The following is a 21772-nucleotide window of genomic DNA, read 5'->3' on the forward strand; positions in this document are numbered from 1 at the left end:
TAATTTTGACTTTCCTTTCTTTTACCTTTGTTGTCACTCGAATTTCTTTAATGTTTTCTTGAATTTGCTTAACTTTTCCTGCACCAAAAATTTGCTTAACTTTTCCTGCACCAGGAATTTGCTTTACTTTCCCTACACCAGAAATTTGCTTTAACTTTTCTTATAATTTACTTAGAATTTGCTTAACTTTTCCTACACTAGGAAATTTGTTTTTACTTTTATTTTAACTTTTCCTGCACCAGGAAATTTGCTTTAACTTTTCCTGCATCAAGAATTTGCTTTACTTTTCCTGCACTACGAATTTGCTTAACTTTTCCTGCACCAAGAAATTTGCTTTAACTTTTCCTGCACCAGGAATTTGCTTAACCTTTCTTGTACTTTGCTTAGAATTTGCTTTTAGCTTTTCCTGCTTCTTTCTTGTTAGAACAAGAAACTTAAAAATATATATATACTGAAGTAATTGAGAAAAAACGGTTTTATTAATAAATAGTTAAATTTTGACTGCGAACAATCCTTCGGTAACAATTAAACTTTCTGATAACTCAAAGAGGGCCTTATTATGATTGTTGAAAGATTAACAAATTTTATATTGATAGTAATCCTTATATGCTCTGCATTCCAAGGACGCAGGAGCATAACTCCACTCATATCTTTTTTTTTTTTTTTGGTCTTAACCACGAGGTATCTTGGGGATGGTCTCAATTGTGGGAGTCACCTTTAAGCCCGTACCACAACTCAGACTAGAAGCCCCTGCTCGAACCGGGAGGCACAGGTTCTCCCAACAAAGGCGACTTCCCTGCGACTCAAACTGGGGAGCAAACTCAGTCAAGTCACTTAAGGAGACTCCACTCATATCTTTTATCCTATAAGTTTCAGGACGAATAATTTCTGTTATTTTATAGAGAGCCTCCCAGTTCGGGCCTAGCACTCCAACATTCTGCTCTCTAGTGCTCTGAAATACTAGCCAAAATGTTATATGGTCAAAAGTGATCTTCATGTCCTTTATTGAAAATTTGGGAGGTGTATATGACCATTTTCTCAAACAGTGGGGGTGTAGGTCTTCTTTCTTGTTTATAGAGGGCAAATTTATTTTTTAGATTGTGATAAAACAATTAATTTAAGATAATTTTGATTAAATTAATATATAAAACATATTAGTGACTATACAATCTGATGGCATGCCAAATGCAATAGTCCAATCTTAAGCTACACCAAACACAACATAATATTATATCTAATCTAATCATATCTCATCTCATCCTATCTTCTCGTATCTTCTCCTATCTTGCACATCAAATGAATCTTAGTCATTTAGGGTTTGTCTTCTTTCTTTTTAATGTAAATCAATCAAATTTGTTGTTCGGTTGAGTTTTATTCTCTATTTTCAAACCAATCAGTTTTTGGGATCAAATCAAACAGAACTAAAAATTGAAATAGATTCAGGGTTCAATTTGTTCACCTCGAATCGAATGCCAACCCTTACCTAAACTGTAAAATCATAGTTGAACCTAATATTGCATAATGTGATATATATACACTGACCTTATATTATTACTATTATGGTGCGTTTGGTTAGAGGATTAAAAAGGGGATTGGATTATTTTCATCCTAATCACATGTTTGGTGCCATTAAGAGTATTAAGATTAACTTATCCTCGGCCTATAGGATAATCTCAAATTTGTAAAGGAAGCTATCTCAAGAGGGGCCATGGGATTAGTTAAATTAAAATTATGTTGTAATTTATAAATATTAAAATTTTAAAATATGTTTTTGAATTTTTATTAAATGAGTTTTTATTTGTAATTAGATGTAAATATTTAAAAATCAATCATAAATTACAAAAAACAAACAAATAAATTTAAAAAAGATCTAAAATTATAAAATTTCAGATTTCAAAAATTTAACAAATAAACCCTCGTTTGTCAGCCAAATAAGTACAAGAGAATAACTCGTAGCAGTAGTACTATATTCTTTTATCTATGAAAGATATCAAATCAAATGCACTGAATAGTCAAATTTAGTTGACTAAGTGGCATGCACATATAACGATTGCCACCCGAATTAAGATGACTATTTTAAAATAAATTTTGAGATGTATTTTAGTATCATGCATAAAATTTTAGATGTGAAATAATACAAAAAAATTTATTTAATATTTATTTCAGTTTCAAATATATTTAATATTTGTTAATTAACAATGGACGGTATTACATTATTTTCTTTCAAAAAATTTTATATTATATTAAGTCTTAGAACTTGATTCACTTTTTAGCCAAAAGAATTATACAGAGCAGTGATAGAATCAAGATTAAAACGTTGCGAGGTTATCGTTAATTGGAAAATAATTAAAGAACACGTTAAAATCATGTGGGTTTACCATAAATTTAAAAAAATAAAGGAAAAAAACACATTAAAACCTTTGTAGCCCTTTTGGTTAAATATCTTCTTTTTTTTTCCTAAAATTATTTCTTTAAAAATATTGGTCCAATTGAAGCACGCATACGGGATCCCATTCCCACCACTCGCATCTCATTGGATGGAATTAGACATCATGAAGATCTTTTGATAAATCTTGGCAGCTGGCACTAAACCTATCAAATAACTACCTTTAACCAATAAGGCATCAGCTTCTTCTTCCTTTCCCGCCCTTGAACGTTCTTCTTCAAACCCTCAACAAATCGTAAACCAACTCTTCAATGGCTACTACCCTCTTCTTCTCTCTCATCATCTTCTCTCTCATCTCCATTGCTCTTGCAGTCTCTCCTGGAACCCTATCAAATGCTGTGGAAACACTCTCAAACTCAGGCTACTTATCGATGGCACTGACCCTTCAAATCACTTTCAAGACACTCAATCTTGAATCAAAAACACTCACCATTTTCTCCCCATCAGATTTTGCCTTTTCTCAATCAGGCCAGCTCTCTCTTTCTCAGCTTCAATATCACATATCACCTTCAAGACTCTCCCAAGATAGCCTCAAGACTCTTGCTTTTGGCTCAAGATTACCGACATTGTTGTCCAATCACTCACTGATCGTTACTGCTTCAGATTTTAACAATGCCCATTTGTCCATTAATGGGGTTTTGATTCAAGAATCACCCATGTTTGATCAAGAAGAACTGGTTGTGTATGGTATAGATGAGTTCTTTAATTCTTCATTTGGGGTCATGATTAGCCCCCCTCCTCACTCAGCTCCTGCACCGAGTCCTGTTCCTTCTCCAATTGAACCGATTGGCTTTGATGTTGATGTTTTTGGTGAGGCATCAGATTTGTTAAATTCAAGAGGCTATACCTTAATGGCCACCTTTCTTGATATGCAATTAGCGAGGTTTACAAATCAGACAAGATTGACTATCTTTGCACCAGTTGATGCAGCAATGGAGCCATATGTGAAGAACATTACTGATTGTGTTTCGATTTTTAAGCAACATGTGGTTCTCAGGTTGCTTCGTTGGCAGGATCTGATTAGGCTCGATGGAGGGACAACGTTGCCAACTTCTTCAGAAGGATTTAAGATTACTGTGGCTTACTCTGGTGATGTGATTTTGCTTAATGGTGTCCCAGTTGTCTTTCCAGATATGTATAGCAGCAATTGGCTTGTTGTGCATGGCCTCGACAGTTTGCTCGCGGTGTCTCCATTAGACGAAAAGATAATTGGAGACTCTTTCTCAGAACTTAATGGGGATGATTATCAGAGTCAAGCTGATTATGGAAGATGAATTTGGGTGGCCATCGGAAACTTTTGGTTCACTTCTCTGCAGCATTTCTTCAACTTTGTTTTCCCTGTATTAAACTTTGGATGGATGATTTGGCGATTGTATGCTAACAGCAATGCTTCTGTTTCTAAGTTGTACTTTTAATTCATTAGCCTAGTTGAGTTTGATTCAACCAATGCTATTAATAAAAAAGATCAGCTTCAGAGCAAGTTCTCATATCTGTTTTTAGGCTAATGATTACTTTATATTTGCAACATTTATAGAGGATACTGTAGTCTGAGTTCAATTTTATTTCAGTATCTGTTAGATATAGGGCTAGTTTACCTGTTTCCTACTAGGGAAACATGTGCTGGAATAACAAGGCAGCATTCTGGGAACTCTGAACATTCATAAATTTCAAAATTTCAGTTACTTTATCCAACTATAAGGAATCTGCATTTCCTATTTTCTGTAAGCGAAAAATTTATACAGAAGATCTATCTTACAGGTCATTTAAATACACAAACTAAAAAACAAAAAAAAATGGTTGAACCTTAGCGTCCCGTCCCTTTTGGTTAGCCTCATTGTGTTTAACATCATTGTTTGAATTTGGAAGTGGAGGCTTGAGAATTTTCCACAGAGGTTTCAGCAGAAACAGATTGCTGCCTAAATGCGTAACTGGTACTAGTTTCCTCACCCTTTGAATCCCCAGAAAAACTAGCTCTTGCCAACTCTCTTAGCTTCTTCAGGTCACTCTTTGGCTCCAACTTCAGTCCCTTTGCCTGCTTCCCTTCTCTGGCTCTCTGCTGGGCTAGGGTTAGGTCTGTAGGTGTTGAACGAGCTGCTTGAGCAACATTAAGGCCTGGGGAGCCAGGACTCGACACAGGGACTACTGTTGCTGTCATGGCACTAAAAGGGTCAGCATTAGATCCTCCTGGACCTCTTCTTCCACATTCAGTTTCCGGGCTTTGAGGAAGGACTGGAGCTAGGCCTGTTAGCGGTCGCGACGAACCAGGCATGACTCTTGACCAGTGCCTCCTTGGTAGCAAAGGCAACACAAGGCCTTTAGCAACAAACTTCAATCCGAGTCTGAAAGAATTTTTCTGGGGCTGAGAGAGTCCTAAAATGCCTTTTATCATAGCATACCACTCATTAATTATCTGAGCAACAAACATGAGGAACAGGAGAGCCAGCATTAAAAAACCCAGAGTTTTTGCTTCAGTTGGATTTGAGCCATTCAATCTGATGCATAGAGCAAAGATGCCCACCTCACATAGAAGAGAAACGCTTTCCACTGTGTGGACTCCTCTTTGGATGTATGGCTTGAGAGTAAATAAACTTATGAACTGTATAAGCGTGATGGCCAAAGCAAGAAGGCTTTGGCTTAACTTATTTGATGGGTATGCCCCAGATATTATCCCTATACTGACTCTTCTCAAAAGGTCAAGAATAATATAGGAGGACCTGGCACACCCCAATAGCTTAACGGATGTGCGAATTCTCACTTCTTCATTGCTGTCATCTGAGCTGATAGCTCTCATTCTTCCAATCCCACTTCTCCCACTTTCAGTCCACTTGGTTATGGTGTTAGGATCATTATCTTCAGCAAAAACTAACAATGGAGGCCCCTTTCGATTCTCAAACAGAATCCCAAAGATTGGGAAGAAAATTGAAGGCAGCCCTTCCCTGTAAAACCATTTTCCAGTAGCAGGCCTTCCCATGAAGAAAAACCATAGTTTTACATGCCACTTTTCACTCGTAGCCACATGGGTGATTTCTTTATATTGCACAAAACTGCCTAAAAAGATTGCAATTATGACAAATAGAAGCACTGACAAAATAAGTGCTGCAGGGATGGCCAACAATAAAGCCCCAGTGATTATTCCCTCTGTGGTGCCACCTGAAAAATTGATGTAGCCTTCAGTTCATAGAATCCAAGAGGATGTTTAATCGAAATGAAATCATTGTTCTGATTTTCTTACCTCTGATTACAAACGCTGAAGACTGAGAGATGCAAGGTAGCATAAGAATTACAAAAAGGAGCTCAAACCTTGGAACTGAAAGCATCCCCTTCACTGAAGTCCCCATCCTCCACCTTAAGAAGAGTAGTGTTAGAAAATGGACTATAAGTAAGCTGCCCCCTCCCACACCAAGCCAGAACAAGTTCATCTCCAAGTCTCGCCATCTGTCAAGGGAACAATTTTAATGAGAATTTCAAACCACTACCGATAAATAACTCTTACTTGTAGTGAACGCAAAATTTGAAATTATCCAAATGCTGATTATATTAGCAGCTGATTGTAAAGTTACCCGGTATAGTTATCCAATTTTTTGACCACATTGCTAGCAGATATTGGCTCTCCTCTCTGCATGACCATTTGTACAATAATTAACATACAAAATCAATGTACTCGTTAATGCAATGCTGTCTTTAAAGTACAAAATTTATAGAATTTAGTAATACTAACCAGGAAATAAGTGAAATATTCGCTGGAATTGAGAAATTGTCCATAAGGCGCATTTTTAATGCTTACGTTGTACCGTCCATCAGGCCAGCTAAACTTCTGGTTTGTCACAGTTGGAAAAGGTAGCTCACACCGAATGCAAGATGAGCTGGTTAAATTTAAGCCAATCTGATGATAAGATCCTTCATGAGAGGATCCAATTGGCAGATATCTGAACTGTTCTGTGAGTCTCTCTTTTGCCAAATAAACATGGTTAGGCCAAACTGAAGCACTATCATTTCTCCAGGGAAGTTTTTGACGAGGTATGAGCCACCTAAGACCTTTAGTTGTCTCAGAATATTCAATAGGTTGGTTAGCTAAGAACCAGTCTGAGAGAACAAAAACTTGTAGATGTCCAACCATTCCCTGTGATGAAAATGTTCGAGATTTTTAACCAAAGTAAAATTATTGCAAAGAGAATACATAATGTGTGATCAAGAATCTAAATTTTTAAAAGTTAATTGCATGGAAATTTTTTCATTATAACCTGCAGGTTCATTGATGGATTAGAGGCAACAAAATCAGTACTCCCGGAATTGAGAGTGCCTAGTATTCCAAGGTTTGCAGAGGAAATTGATAGAATAGCAGCGGCCAGTGATGTTGCTAACATACCCGCAGTCACAAACGAGTGTAGTGCAGTTGACATTGCAGGGGTTGAATCTGAGCAACTTCAAGTCTTAAGTAGAGAATAGTATTGAAAGCATAGATACCAAATATCTATAGAAAGAAAACGTGGTGTTTGAAAGAAAATTTTTCTCCAAAGACTTGGCTTGCTGCATTAAACAAAACTCCAAAGAATTTTCAATCCAAAAGATCTACATATCTCTGATTAAATGCAAAGTAACAAGCAGCATAGAAATATCAGGAGAGTTATTCTTACAATGCTTCACTTCAAGTACGTTAGAAGCCAAATTTAGGTTTCCTGATATGTCACGGACTTTATTCTCAGGAATAGAAATTCTAACTACATGCTGAGTTAATGCCTGAACAGTCAAAGAGTATAGAGCCCTTGAAAGTTCCTTAAAACTGCATGGAGCAAAAGGTAAAATGTCACATATTTTCCATTAACGTTCTATGTACTCCTAACTTAACAACATAAGTAGCTACGACATGATTCATTGTAAATACAGGAGATCAATAGTTTAGTAATCATTTTATGCACCTGCCTTTTAAGACTCCCACCGTCCACGTCTACCATGGAAGACTCAAATCCAAAAACTGGCTTAGAGAACTCAACTATCACTTTGATGTTCGGATCTTTTGTAATGCTCGGTGAGCTGGTACTCAGCCCTACCCCAGGTTTAGTGGAATCTTAGAGGAAAATCCATCATTTAGCTCCATGGTAAGCGACAAAAAAGGAATTACAGGAACTGTTCTGAAGAGGGAAAAGTGCTGACTAGCATACCATAGAGGAATATAAGCGAGGGAACAGGTGAGACAGGGGTTCCTGTTATGCCTAAAAGAAAGCTCGCTTGTAATGCAAGTGTGATAATTTCAGTTTGTGGTATATCTTTGAGCTACAAAACGAAAAGAATTTGTATTACATTATTCATTTGACTCAGAGAAAGTGGCACCCATAATAAAAATTACGCGTGTGTATATAAATATAAAAATGTTTCAATCTAAAATTTTAAAGTACGGTAAAGTCTTAAAAAACACATAAATCCTGCGTTTTAAGCGCTTTAAATTTTAAGACTTCAAAACTTTACGGTTTTAAATCTTTTCCGGACTTTTTTCTGCATTTTAAGATCCCAAATCAAAAAACTACCATATATATATATATATATATATAAGAAAATAATAATAATTAGCGCTTACTTTAAATACAAACCGGCGATTCACCCGCCTCCTACCGTGAACAGCTATCAAGTTACCAGAATTCAATCGAAAAATATCTAGGATCTGTTCTGTTGAATTCATGATGGGAATGCTGAAGTCCAAGAAAATTTTCACGTCCTCCAATTTATTAGAGGCAAGGACAGTTCTAGAGACACCATTGAATTCCAACTCGTATGCTGGAATGGACACCCATAAATCAACCAGCACGGGTCTTCTATCTATGTCAAAGATTCAGGCAAGAGTAATAGAATTAACCAAATGAAATATGATTTAATTAGGGGTGTTGTGGTTTGGATTTCAAGGATTCGTCGTAAATTCATATATGATCCACTATTTTATATATTATAAATTTTTAATTCAATTTAATCTAATTTTTGAATTGTTAAAATTTAATCCAAATTTAATTTATGGATGGGATATAAATTTGACCCATTTCATATTCAATTCACTAGTTTACATATTCAATTCACTAGTTTACAGGTTGGTTTAAAGATTAAAGTTTTTTTAATTCTATCTAATCCACAAACTATTAAATAAAGCAAATTTAATATGAAATAATTTTACTATCGATTAAATTCAAAATTAAATAAGATTAAAATAAATTAATTGTTTAAATAAAGGTAGAATAATACATTGTTTCAAAATATAACACATCGAATAAGACAAATCTCATTTATTAAAATCAGCACATGAAAATTAACTAAAATTATAAATTTAAATCTCTACAAAAGTTAAACATCTACAAGTTTTATTTTTTTAATTAAAGAAATAATTTTTATTTTTTTGGTTGATTTGCGGATTTTTATAAATTTACAAAAGTAAATCCGTGTTTCGATCCATCGATTGCGAATTTTCAAATTCTCAATCTAATCTAATTTACCAATTCAAATATTTGATTTTTACAAATTAATTTTTTACGAATCAAATGATTTGAGCGGATCAGATTTGATTATGAACATCCTAGATTTGATAAACTGATTTTGTATTCTCAATAGGTTAAAATGGTGTCCAATGCCTTACCAAAGCGAATGACTATGATGGAACCATTTGTCCTTGTAAAAGCATTCCCTGCTATATCTGTACAAAACTTATCTGCCATTCCAATTACCACACGCCCATATATACTTCCCGAGGAAAGAATTATATCAAGGCTATATCTGATATTTGGTTCAGTGATTCGAAGTGAAGATTCCTGTACATGTGCTGGGCCATCTATGATGACCTACGAAGGAAAATAGTTATATTAAAAATAAACATCAGAATTCATGTAATCTTCATGCTACACATAAGAACTCTTTCGTAGATACAGAGCATTCTGCTGGCAACTAGCATGATTTATTTTGAAGGGAAAATATCCACAGTTCACTTATTTTTTATAACTTTTTTAAAAATACACAATTCCTTCTTTTTTTAGATGGAATCTACCTAAAGTTACATTTTGTTTCACTTTTCCACTTCCGTTTGGAATCCGTTAAGAAAACTAACGGAAACTTAAAAAAATGATCATTTTACCCCCAAAACGAAAATTACAATTTCACCCTAAAAATGCCAAAAATAATCAGATTTAATAATGAATATCATTATTGGTACATTAATGAAGTACAAAAAAATCTTAACTACTAGAGATTATAACTTAATGAATAATAAAACTCTACTTATCTTAAATTCAATTGATGATTTGCGAGATTTAACTATTTTTAATACTACTGCTATAATTTAGCATTCTAATTACAGACATATTTAAAAAAAAAAACTTGTATTTGATGGTTGTGGAATTAATTTCTTTATTGACCTATGGGAAAAATAATTAGATTTAATCTGATTATTTTTGGTAATTTTTGAGGTGAAATAATAATTTTCGTTTTGAGAGGTAAAATGGTCATTTTTTTAAGTTTCCGTAAGTTTTCTTAACGGATTCCAAACGGAAGTGGAAAAATAAAATAAAATATAACTTTAGGTGGATTCCAACAAAAAAAAAATATATATATGTATTTTTGAAAAAGTTGCAAAAAACGGGTGCACGGTGAATATTTTCCCAATTGTGAAATACTAAGTTATGAGCACAAGAACTACTCACATTACAGTTTGACGAGTTCACACATGTGAAACCACCTTTTCCAGTGCAAGCTTCACTGAATTTAATGTCAATTGTTATTTTCTCCGCATTCGTGTAATTCTGTTTGCTTAAAATTGTTGCAGTCGGTGGAAGGGTATCTTGTAGAAAAATATGAACACCAACAAGAAGTAAGAACTTAAAACATAAAATTTTAGAATCAAAATTCTAAGTCTACATATAGTTCTCTTTCCATGCCCTGAGATTAATCACCTGCTGCATTAACAGACACATTGAAGTTGTTATATGAACCCAGAGAGAGTAAACTGGTCACCCAATGGAAAAAAAATGCACTGAGGACAGGTATACTTACCAATGAACCATGAATAAGATGATGAGTTTCTTTCTCCACTGCTGGTTGTCACATTGAGAAGAAAATCATGCTGACCATTTAGTGTTAAGTTTTTCAGCACGACAACATCAGTAGGACAAGGCCTCAAAATTTGGTCATCAAGCTGCACAATTTAGTTACATATCTGAAGTCAAAGCAGTAGACCTAAACGAAGTGAATATATCTCATAGCAGCCGATCATTACGTTGACATTTGCTGACCAAGGAATTTTTAGAGGACAATAAAGAACTTGATGGCAATTGTCTCAAAAAAAATTTTAGCTCCGGATTAATAAATAAAACACTGTCCCCAAGGGCATGGTCGGATTGGTAATAGCATAAAGTTTGTAGCTGCTCACCACCCGAGTTCAAGGTGAGGAGAAAATAAAAATTATTTGGGTTCATCTTACCCCTTTACCTTTTAAAAAAAAATAAAAAAATAAAACACTTTAAGATTACCCACATTGCTAAATATTGCAAAATTGAGCATGACAAGAAAAGGGAAAAGTTGAACGATGAAGAGAACTGATACCTGATAATGAACAGAACACTCGTTGTTTTGACAAGCATCAGAACCATCGGGCCTTTTAACTGAGAACTGAAAAACAGCAGTAGAGAACCTTGACCGTGCCGGGGGAGCTCGATCAAAATGAATTAAAACTGTTGAATCAGCCGAGTTTAATGCTCCAACCATCACCATCATTGCAAGGCAACCACTTAGTTTAAGAAACTTGAACCACCCCATTGCAGGAACTTGAAAGTACTTCACATTTAAGCAGAAACCAAGAAGATGAACTTTTAATAGCTTTGCTGGGAACCACGAGAAGTGAAGCTTGAAAGGGTTTGTATCTAGTATTGCTCTTCTCCATGGCTTTTAAGTCCAGCAACTACAAAAAGAGCTAATACCAACTACCGCCACGGCTATTGTTGTTTATAGTTGTCAGTGTCATAACTGCTTATTTAAAGTAGTTCACGTCCCTCATTAACCACCACTGGCCAGCTCTAGATCCTTATTATTTATTGTGATGTTTTCTTGTCTTTAATTATTTATTTATTGTGAAGTCTTGCTGTCGCTGCATTATTGCTCAACTTCTTGCGAAATTTTCCAAACAAGATGAATCCCCAGAGATGATTTCAGATTTAGGGTTTTGGCATTAAAGACTCGCTGTCAATGCCATGAACAAAGCATCAGACACCAAAATGTGTTAATTTTTTTGCTCCGAATGTAGCGATGACAGCAAGTAATTCAGTGTATAAAATGCAAGTTGATATGCCTTTGCCAAGATTATTCAGCAACATGCGGCCCTTACTGCTTAATTTCTTAATTTGTTATTTATGACTTTAATTGCTAAATCCCCGGCAACATAATTCTTACGGTTTAGGAAAATTTATTGCTTCCCACGTACTCCAGGGAACAGTCAATTTGATGAGGATTGAGGAGAGGAGAGAAATGGGAGTCCTGTGCCCTTTTGGTACTAAGGACCATCAGCTTTGAATAAATTTTATAATACATCAAAAATATCATATAAATAATACAAAAAACAAATATACTATAACATGTGTATATCAATTTTCCAAAACTATCACGTAAATTTTAATTGTAATAAATGTAATTATACATATTATACGTGCATTAATTAATTATATTACCCCTAATGTATTCTAAAATTCTTCTCTTTTACATTACCATTCGCCCTGAATCTGTAACAAGTGACAACCATGAAATCAATTTGATTATGGGTGAAACAAGCGGTCCTCTCAAGATTCGGTCTCTTTCCCGTGTTTCTATCTTCTAATTTATTACACGGATCTCCATCTGGACATGGCGTTGGTACTCGCAAGCTCATCGGAGAAAATAAAACAAGTTAGTTAATAACCACCAATGATATTCATCAACTTAACAAAAGCTTCACGGTCAAATTTGATTAGCTTCCAGGCCATTTTATCTAAGCGCCAGAGTATGCACAACATTTACTGTAAGTTCTAACTGGCCTACGTACTTTAGCTTTACCAAAACTTTCTCCAGTGTAGCTTTTCTTGACCAGACATTTACAAAACATGCATATTGGTATTCGGTATGCAGGGTCATGGTAGTTCTCCAACCCAAAACCGGAATGCCAATGTAGAAAAGTGGTAATTCAACCCTGAAAGCAGATGAACCATTATTATGTACAGGCTTATGTCAAGATGCATGGTATTTTTAGGTAGCCGAAGGGATTAGATCTTCAATTGCTGTTGAATTAGCATCTTCCTCTTCCATCCAGTATAGTTTAGGTCCCTGAATTCCCCAATTCACAGAGAAAACATAAGTATCAACATATTCCTTAGTATTGTTTTCCAATAATTCACAGAAGTTGACCCACATAGATCAAATGAAACAATGAATACCTTTCCTTGCCGTATGATTTTTGGAGAAGTCCCAGTCATGTCAACTACAGTGGAAGGTTCAGCCACTCTTACACCACCATCAACAACAAAATCAAGGCCCTAAAAGGAGAAAAATACACTATTAAAAGCAAGAACAAGACAGATAGACCCCCAGCATTGCATATAAGTTGGTCTTGAGTTAACTATAGTAAATATCCTTGAATAGAAATCTGGTCAATTTTTTATTTGAGAAATACAAATTTCTTCTCATTAATCAAAACCATACCTCTGGTCCATAGGTATCAGCTATCACAACTGGATCTACCATCCATTCATTATCCTTTAGCCACTTCACACTGGTACAAAAATCAAAAGTTCAGTTTAGGATCATAATTATAGCAAAGATACAAAAGCAGCATCTACAGTGTGTTTAACCAGCAAAGTTGTCACTTATGGGAAAGGACTTGTCTCATCAGAATTGTTTGCATCAGTAACTAAAAGAATGAGAAGAAGGGAGGGAGAAAAATATAAGGTAAACCCGTTTTCCTGTAACTGTTTCTTTTCTTATAGCAAAAGTTGGTATTTATAAACCAAACCAACCTTGTGGAGATTAATGGAGCATCCATCTTTTGTAGTATTGCTTGGCATATGGCATCATTAGGGATACGGACACCCACATGTTTTCTCAAAGAATATTTGGCTGTCGTAGTCCCATATCTTACACACTTTTTAGGCACTTCTTTGCTGGCAGTTAAAATAAAGGTATACTGTTCCATAGACACTTTGTCAGGATAAATTCCATCTAAACAGAAGGAGACCAAGGTACCCACAAAAGCACAGTACAAACGACTTTCAATTACAATAGGATCATAAATTTGACAAAAGATGTGAAGATAAGAAACTCTGAACAGAGTTAGCCGGGAAACAAAACTGTCCTTGGCCAAAAATTCTTAAGATGATCAATTGATAATAGAAATTCATTTTTTTTATACCTTTTTCCCCCTTTAAATATCCACTATGAAGTCTCAATCCATCAACATAATGTTATGATGAAAATATCACAAACATTAGAAGCAATGCATGCGAAAAGGCATTGTATGGTGGCTCCTGCTTCAGCCTCCCTTATATTCTCCACATACAATAATGCATAGCTGTTATACAAGCTCAACAATGACATTGATGGAGACCTTAGAGTTTGTTGCTAGCCATAACAATGGGTAAAGGAGATATTCTTACAGGCCCAGGTAAGCAATGCTTAACAGCTCGAAAGATATTTGCATGTCCTTGGCCATCACCACGAGGGAAACCAGTTGTATAGGTGTCTATATCACGGAGAGACCGGCATAAGATACTTAAAGGCTGCAAAAATTAGGAGACGGCATCAAAATTGCAAAGGATAGTTAAAAAATTGAATATAAAGGGGATTAGGGCAAACAAATTTCCCTTTTTTTTTATAGGAAACAGAGAAACTTTTATAGAATCTTAGAAGGGAATAAATATTACAAAAGTGAACCAGAGGTCCACAAACTAAAACCTTCTCTACAGAGTAGAACACCAAAAGCTATACAAAACTTTGAAAAAAGAAACTCTTGAAACCTGAGACACAGGAAAATCCAAGCTAACAAAATTAACCCAAAACTTCATCCCAATCAAACAAATTTCTCACACTATGCTTTCTGCATCAACCTCCAGATAATGAAAATTGAAAAAATATCTTAACATTCATAAAGGGAGTAGAGATTAAACTAATAAGGTAACGGACGAGAAGCAATCTTCCTTACCTTAGAAGGTTCTACATTTTTTATCCTGCAATTGGAAAAAATAAGAGAGGTTCACCAAGCAAGATAGAAATGAAGTTTGTACAAGAAAAACAACATCAATTACCTACGAAGACGTTCAATCGCTGAATGGCTCTTCAAATCGCAAACTATTGCATACCTGAGAACATAGGAACAATTGACATCCTTTCAGAGTTCAGGGAAAAAAATAAAAAAGGATCACAATTGAATATTTCAATCCAGTAATGTTATTGCACAGTGAAGGGCTGATTTAATATCTTAATTCACAACATATTGAAGTCGTGAGGGATGGCAATTCATTATTTTGAACCAAAGAACACAAAAAACCTCCAATCAAGCCAACCAACATAGGGATGTAAACTTGAAGAACTACTTTCTTTTATCTCCTTTCCTCTAATACACCCACTAAGCACCGGATAATGTAATTTCTGGTAGGAACCACAATGGTGATGAATTTATAACAGAAGTTTAAATAATTTCAGGATTCGAAAAAGTCAATTTTCAGTCTTTCTGACGGTGCGCGATCCTCTTTATAAATCAACAACTAGCCTACAAGCTCATCATGATGCATGTAACTTGCTCAAAAGTCAAAATAACCCACAATCGCAGCATGCGGAAATATAAATTTACAACTATAGCTTCCCAACCTTCACCAGTGACTACCCTGATATACAAAGTACAATGATATCAAACACAGCTTTAAAGTAACTAACAGAGCGGCTGAGGCAAATGGCAGTGGCATACAGAGTGTCAGTAGGAATGACCCCCACAGCTCCTTCTTTCAAAAGTTCAACAACTGGCTCCAATTTCCAACTGTCAGCTCCCGATGGGTCAGCTTCAACATACATCAATCCGCCTTCCTAATATTATTATGAAAGAAAAAGCATCATTCAACGCTCAAGTCAATAAAAAGTCATACTGAACTCCTATACAGAACCTATTAATTATGGAACCAGAAATAATTTCATTAATTCCGCCCAGTGTTCTGGCTGTAATCATTACCCACACAATAAATCATTACCTTAGTAACAAAAAGTTTTACAAGGATTGTACCATACAGGTGCATGTAATAAGGCAGTCTCTACTATTTCTCAGTAGACAGTACAACAACAACACACTAGGGTTTTAGTTTTACACGTTTATTCACTCATGCAAGCAATGACGCACATTGCAGTCCGCAAGCTAATTTTTAGACTAATAATGATAATCAATTAATAAAAGAAACTAAAAAGAGAAGAGCGAGAGAGAAGAGAGAGAAGACGACCTTGGTGAACTGTGGAGCGGAGTATTTAAGGCGCTTAGGGCTTCTTTTAACAGTCATGGCTAAGATTCGGTAACGAGAGGGTTTGGGATTGGGAGAGACGGAGGAGACTCGGCCTGGGAACGGCGCGGCTCGGCGTGTTGCTGCTTCAAGGAAGTGCGAGTGCGAGTGCGAGTGCGAGCGTAGCAGGAATGCTGTATCGCCACCGCACAACTTGGCTCCTGCCATTTTCTTCAGCTCAGAGTCTCAACGAAAGAGAGACTGCGAGAAAGAGCGAGCTCCCTTTGCTTTTCAGTTTTTCAGTTTTTTGTTTTTTGTGCCACGTCACCCTCACCCAGAGATCAACGTGAACCTTCGTGTTCTCTCTTCCTAGTCGCTGGACTCGCCACGCCAGTGTCACTTGTGACTTGTCAATGCCTAAACGACGTCGCATAGCAAGTTCATTTTTTAATAACTAGAAAAGCTTCCATCATTCATTTTTAATATTTTAAATCGATTAAAAAAAAACACAATTTTCTAGATGAAAATCCATCAAATGCATTTTTCTATTTTATTATTCTTCAAAAATAAATAATTGCATTCAAATGAAATAATAATAATACATAGGTAAACAATAACCTTTGAGTGTGTTTGGTGCATGATATTATAATATATTAAAATAGTGTTTACATTAAATTAATATTAGTATTATGTTTGGAAGAACATAGGAATGGGTTAAAGTAAATGTGCTAATGCAGAAACTGCCGCATTAGCTAAACCCAACTGTGAGTCGGGTTTAAGTAAAGTCGGGTTTAAGTAATGCAGCAGTTTACCGCATTAGCTTGTGTTTTTTTTTTTTTTCTTTTCCTTGTTTTGCGTTTGCAGCTTGCTTTTTTTTTTTTTCCTTTGCGTTTGCTTTTTGCTTTTATTTTTGTTTATAATAATAATAATAAATAATATAACTTTTTAATTTAATATGATATTATATAATATTTTATTTTATTTTTATATTATAATTTATTAATAAATTTATAATATAACATAACTAATAATAAATATTTATATATGAATAAATTTGAATAATATTAATTTAAAATTAATAATAATATAAATATTAATATAATAAAATATATAATTTAAATTAATCATAAAAAAATTAATACAATACAGTGTAGCACCAAGCATTGTACAATATTATTATAATACAGTGCTAATACAATACAACATAATACAATACAATGTGCCAAACACAGCCTTTAAGATTTTAACACTCAATATATTTGACGACGTGAGTCAGTGAGTGGATGGATGCCGAATAAAAAAATGCAGTCGATGCTTAAAACAAATACAGCTTTTCCGAAATAACTAAGAACATTTCAATGATTTCCATATAACAGATAGATATAGATATAGTAACACTTATTCATAACGGTTTACACAGAGAAAATAACTAAAATAATAACTAAAAGGATCGGTACAGGCATACAGCACGGAAAATTCTCAATTCTCCTAGAATCAGACGGCTCAATGGGACTGTGTGGATACTGAAATCTCAAAGTGCCTGAGGCACGAACAAAACCATGTTCCTCCCACTTATCGCATGTTCCTCCCACTTATCTCGGAGGGGTTGGGGGAGGGGTAGGCATATGGGATTTTGCAAATCCAACCCATGCAACAATGCCGACAGCCAGGATTACCCATCCAAATATGTCGTATTTGAGATCACTGCTTTTCTTCTTCTTTGAAGTCTGAGAGCAAGAAAAAAGAAGCAATCAACTTACTAAAGGACAAAGAATTCATTAAATGATCAAGCAACTGCTGAAGCAATAATCTTCATCTTTGATGACAACCACACTATGGAATACACTAACCGATACAAAACTGTCAATGCAGACCTTAATAAACAAAAACAGTAAAAGTAATTACAATTTGCATGTCCCTCACTAGGGTATAAATTTTAGGCCAAACATGCAATATCTCCCCACCCACATGTACACGCACAATGCACGGCTATACACACATCAGCATGTGCACTAGGCGTGGTGAAATGTAAAAGGGCAGGAAATAGTATAGTCAAGGCACCAATCCGAGCAATTACGATCATACAACATCCCATATTTTAAACCATGGTATTCCTACAACCCATTAATTATTGAATAACGTTGCATATACAACACAGAAGACACATGCATGTCAACAGAGATACAAGACAAAAACACATCTGACCTCTTTGTCCTCCAAAACGCCTGAGCAAAAGTTGTTATTAAGAAAATTTCTATTAATTTACAAATATATTGCTGAATAGATAAAATAGAAAGAATTGTGATAGAAGGACGCATTGCAACACACATCATTAATAGCAGGAAAAAAACCACAGCACAAGCATATTAGCTGCAAATAAAAAAATAAAATAAAAATAAAAACCTTTAGGTTATCACCTTTGCACCCGAAGAAGTAGAAGAAGGTCCAGTAGATGGCCCCATTGTTTGTTGACCTAAACCATGCTTGTGGATTTCCATGTGCAACTCCGGAGCCTTTGGACACAAACAAACGACAATAAGGTATCAATCTAGCTGAGAAAACTCAAAATTAATAAGTACTTACATATGGTACACAGAACGAATCTTTGCGGAGCCAATAGCATAAAGAGTTTTCAGCTGACATTTCTATGACAATGAACAAGCACATTGTAGATGTGATAAATAGACATGGCAAATGGCCATTTCTTTTGCAAAGAATATTGAAACACTCTAATTTAATACAAGCTTAAGTCAATTAGTTCTCAACCAGCAAACGTAATTGAAACTCAAACAACTCATAAAGGTGAAACAGCCACCTTAAGATGATCAAGTCCTTGGACCACCTGAGTGCATCCAGACACTTCTATCCAATAATTCCACATGATTGTGACACTGTCACTTCAATTCTTCCAACGGAACAAGCATTATAGGTTACTCATTTACAGCAAGAACTTGACAAAAGACAACAAATTACATGTTTTATTCAGACAAATCAAAACAATGGGAAATGCAGCTATAGTTATGTACCGCAAAGCAATGTCTAGCAGAATTCAAGAACCAATTCATTTGCAATCTCCTATCAGCATTTCAGACAACTCTAGTACCTATTTCTCACCTTACTCACCCAAAACTCATAAGGGAAAGATGCTGTATATTTCAATGGCAACCACCCATCCAATTCCACATAGCATACTGCAATTTGAAAAGACCTCCTTAGGATTTTCCTAGAAGACAAATTTATCCAACCTACATCCAATCAATATCTACAATCACTCCTGCTCTTGCCCAAGCAGCATTATTATCAGAATATGGGACCAGAATCCATATTTCCTCACTAAATGTAGAACCCAAAATCATAATTGAATTCTGTATTATATTTGAAAATTGAAGTCAGACCAAATTTATGAACAAAACATGCGAGAGAAACTAAAAGACCAACCACGTGAAACATAAGCATCTTGGGGCAAACATTAATTGACAAAAGAAATGATAAAGAAGTACCTTTGCAGCCACCTCTAAAGACTTCTGATAAAGCTCATTCGAGGGTTCCTACCAAAAAAAAGCCAAATCTATTATTTCACGCATATCATACTGTCTAATATTTATGTGTCACTGCAAATAGAAAAAACAATACCTCATCAACTGCTTGCTGAAAGTACAGAGTTGCCTTATTGAAATACTCCTTGGCCTCATCCTGGTCAGGAGTCAAAAAAGCATGAGAAGTATGAGCATTTCCCAAACACCACAATGTGTCGTGTCTGTTGGGGCTAACCATCAATGCCTCCTCCAGCTTTGAAATTGCATCTGGCACATCATTAAATTACAATTCCATATTAACAAATTTAGCATTCCAATAACCAGTAGCCCATTAATCAAATAGTTGCCAGTTATTCAAACAAAAATGGATGACCTAAAAAATATTAAATATAAACTTGTATAAGCACCTAATATCATCTTCTTTGAATCTGGAACAGTTTGAAACTGGGACAACTCCAGAAGAGCACCGCCCCATCTCGTTAAATTCTGCGCCAACAAGCCACAAAAACAATTTAAAAAAACAATTTAAACCAAACAAACCCAGATAATGAAACTAAAATAGAAGGCAAAAAACAAAGGGACGGATCAAAGAAAAGAATATGAACGAACATCGGCATCGAGAGGGTCCTTGGCGTAGGCAGCTTCGGCGGTTTTGCGAGCGTGTTCAAAGAAGAGCAATCTATCGAAGTCGCTTTGCATGTCCATGGCGTGTCTCTCTCTCTCTCGCGCCCTCTCTTTATTGCTTTGTACTGACAGATGAACGAGACTAGAGTCTCTCTGCGTGTGTGTTGAAAGTTCGCTGAAACCCTAACTCGGTGCAAAAGTGGTGCGACTTTAGTGAAGGCGAAGCTTGGGGCGGTTTGGGACTTTGGGTTTAATGGTCAAATTGACTCAAATTTCGGATCCATAATTGAAATTTCAACACTAGCTTTACTTCTTAAGAATGAATACTAGATTTTCAAATGTAAGCAATTTAATTATTTTCTTTTTAAGATGATATTATAATGATGATTTACAAAATGTGACAATTTTCTAATTTTTCTTATTTAACGTGTACATTTTGTCAAAAATGGTAGTAGGCGCAGATTTTGAACCTTAATTACTTATATATAAAAATTTACAATAATATATTATCACATTATTCAATACAATGATTATTACGGATTTATTGTAGCATATATATTTTATTTACATTACGATATTTATCATCAGAATTTTGGCAACCTTCCAAAAGAAATTTATGTTGGTGCAATTCATATAATTAGATTTAGAATGATCGGATCTACTTTCAAATTTTGTTTTTTAAAAAAAAAAATCAACCTCAATAATGTACATGAAAATACTCCAACTATTAACTTAAAAATTGAGATAAAAAGATGTCTAATGCCCACCGCTAAACCAAATAGTAGCATGTTTTTGTTCTTTCAGTTAAGACTGATGGTTTGGCTAAGGGTAGTCCGGGGGTTTCGGCAGGTGGAGCTATTTTTCGGGCCTTTAACGGTACATTTCAAGGCGGCTTTGCCATTTCTCTAGGCCATCAAACATCATTTTTTATGCTGTATATGCCATTATTACAACCATTGACGTTGCTTAATCCCATTAAGCGGCATTGGATTTGGATGAAGGCTGATTCAACTTCTGTTCTTGTTTGTTTTCAAAGTTCTCATTGCAAGCCACCATGGTAGCTACGTATTTAATGGTCGAACTATAAGAAGAAGAATGGTGGTATGAATCTTCATTGTCGTGAGTTTCCTGCTCATCATAAGTTTAGTGGGATACTCTGCTTGTAGATTCTTAAGGATTACCCAAATATCGTTTTACTTTGCCGTTTTGTAATTTAACATTATTCTTTCCCTTCTTTTCAATCAATTTCGCTATTATTCACTGAAAGGAAAAAAAAAAAAAAAACACTCAAACCCTATGTCTTGAAATAAAACGAGAATATACTCATCACTAAAATTAAAGGTACATGTGGAATTCTGTTCTAATTCTTAAATTTCTCCTCCCAAGTATATAATAGTGAAATGATAGACACCTCTCACAAAAATTTAGGTGAAGTTAATAAATATTTCAATATTAGAGAAAGTAGATATATCTAGGTCGTGACTCGTGCCATGAGAAAATTAATTTAAGTTAGTCTCAGAAACTTTAATTTTTATTGTAAATATTATTAAAATTCTAATCATAAATATTAGTATATAAAAAAAATAATGGAATTTTAGGAAGGTTACGTGAGGTATGTTACGTGTGTCGTAGCACCACCAAAATAATAAACAAACTTCGAGGTAAAAGCTTAGAAATTCTTTTTTTTTAGCACTATTTTAGTG

At 35.0% G+C, this 21772-nt stretch overlaps 5 protein-coding genes across 5 annotated transcripts; 1 reads left to right on the forward strand and 4 right to left on the reverse strand.

Annotated features, from left to right (window-relative positions):
• Positions 1–2619: 2619 nt before the first annotated feature.
• On the forward strand, positions 2620–3861 carry LOC112101163 (putative fasciclin-like arabinogalactan protein 20). Its single transcript, XM_024191677.1, has one exon. It carries the CDS (start codon positions 2698–2700, stop codon positions 3718–3720), a length of 1023 nt encoding a protein of 340 aa, XP_024047445.1. The 5' UTR covers positions 2620–2697; the 3' UTR covers positions 3721–3861.
• Positions 3862–4140: 279 nt separating this feature from the next.
• Positions 4141–7350, reverse strand: LOC112101177. The gene is made up of 6 exons (XM_024191783.1): positions 7081–7350; positions 6688–6860; positions 6165–6566; positions 6007–6062; positions 5679–5881; positions 4141–5596 (listed from the first exon to the last, which is right to left on the reverse strand). Exons 2-6 carry the CDS (start codon positions 6844–6846, stop codon positions 4293–4295), a joined length of 2124 nt encoding a protein of 707 aa, XP_024047551.1. The 5' UTR covers positions 6847–6860; positions 7081–7350; the 3' UTR covers positions 4141–4292.
• On the reverse strand, positions 7189–11318 carry LOC18053003. The gene is made up of 9 exons (XM_024191784.1): positions 11015–11318; positions 10466–10607; positions 10366–10368; positions 10117–10253; positions 9060–9261; positions 8019–8257; positions 7606–7717; positions 7363–7511; positions 7189–7226 (listed from the first exon to the last, which is right to left on the reverse strand). Exons 1-9 carry the CDS (start codon positions 11225–11227, stop codon positions 7221–7223), a joined length of 1203 nt encoding a protein of 400 aa, XP_024047552.1. The 5' UTR covers positions 11228–11318; the 3' UTR covers positions 7189–7220.
• Positions 11319–12580: 1262 nt separating this feature from the next.
• LOC18053004 (uncharacterized protein YciO) lies at positions 12581–16236 on the reverse strand. Its single transcript, XM_006446997.2, has 9 exons — positions 15913–16236; positions 15393–15508; positions 14734–14787; positions 14631–14655; positions 14086–14208; positions 13450–13616; positions 13136–13205; positions 12871–12969; positions 12581–12760 (listed from the first exon to the last, which is right to left on the reverse strand). Exons 1-9 carry the CDS (start codon positions 16135–16137, stop codon positions 12683–12685), a joined length of 957 nt encoding a protein of 318 aa, XP_006447060.1. The 5' UTR covers positions 16138–16236; the 3' UTR covers positions 12581–12682.
• A 907-nt stretch (positions 16237–17143) lies between these two features.
• Positions 17144–20406, reverse strand: LOC18053005 (mitochondrial import receptor subunit TOM20). The gene is made up of 6 exons (XM_006446999.2): positions 20055–20406; positions 19853–19931; positions 19543–19712; positions 19410–19457; positions 18327–18422; positions 17144–17636 (listed from the first exon to the last, which is right to left on the reverse strand). Exons 1-6 carry the CDS (start codon positions 20148–20150, stop codon positions 17502–17504), a joined length of 624 nt encoding a protein of 207 aa, XP_006447062.1. The 5' UTR covers positions 20151–20406; the 3' UTR covers positions 17144–17501.
• Positions 20407–21772: the final 1366 nt, after the last annotated feature.

The sequence above is a fragment of the Citrus clementina genome, unplaced genomic scaffold (genome assembly GCF_000493195.1).
Source record: "Citrus clementina cultivar Clemenules unplaced genomic scaffold, Citrus_clementina_v1.0 scaffold_2, whole genome shotgun sequence".
Lineage (NCBI taxonomy): Eukaryota > Viridiplantae > Streptophyta > Magnoliopsida > Sapindales > Rutaceae > Citrus > Citrus x clementina.

Bases quoted from the DNA above. Each gene is read 5' to 3' on its own strand.
- LOC112101177 (XM_024191783.1), bottom strand. From the start codon at position 6,846: ATGTCAACTGCACTACACTCGTTTGTGACTGCGGGTATGTTAGCAACA. The intron at 6,567-6,687 runs GTTATAATGAAA...TTTTCATCACAG, and splicing joins ATCCATCAATGAACCTGCAG to GGAATGGTTGGACATCTACA. The intron at 6,063-6,164 runs GTTAGTATTACT...ATGGTCATGCAG, and splicing joins AATATTTCACTTATTTCCTG to AGAGGAGAGCCAATATCTGC.
- LOC18053003 (XM_024191784.1), bottom strand. From the start codon at position 11,227: ATGGGGTGGTTCAAGTTTCTTAAACTAAGTGGTTGCCTTGCAATGATG. The intron at 9,262-10,116 runs GTGAGTAGTTCT...TTTCCTTCGTAG, and splicing joins TGAACTCGTCAAACTGTAAT to GTCATCATAGATGGCCCAGC. The intron at 7,512-7,605 runs GTATGCTAGTCA...TTTTCCTCTAAG, and splicing joins CTCGCTTATATTCCTCTATG to ATTCCACTAAACCTGGGGTA.
- LOC112101163 (XM_024191677.1), top strand. From the start codon at position 2,698: ATGGCTACTACCCTCTTCTTCTCTCTCATCATCTTCTCTCTCATCTCC.
- LOC18053004 (XM_006446997.2), bottom strand. From the start codon at position 16,137: ATGGCAGGAGCCAAGTTGTGCGGTGGCGATACAGCATTCCTGCTACGC. The intron at 14,209-14,630 runs GTAAGGAAGATT...TAATTTTTGCAG, and splicing joins AAAATGTAGAACCTTCTAAG to CCTTTAAGTATCTTATGCCG. The intron at 12,761-12,870 runs GTATTCATTGTT...TGGGGAATTCAG, and splicing joins AAATCATACGGCAAGGAAAG to GGACCTAAACTATACTGGAT.
- LOC18053005 (XM_006446999.2), bottom strand. From the start codon at position 20,150: ATGGACATGCAAAGCGACTTCGATAGATTGCTCTTCTTTGAACACGCT. The intron at 19,713-19,852 runs GTGCTTATACAA...ATGATGTGCCAG, and splicing joins TTCAAAGAAGATGATATTAG to ATGCAATTTCAAAGCTGGAG. The intron at 19,458-19,542 runs GTATTGTTTTTT...TTTTTTTGGTAG, and splicing joins TTCAGCAAGCAGTTGATGAG to GAACCCTCGAATGAGCTTTA.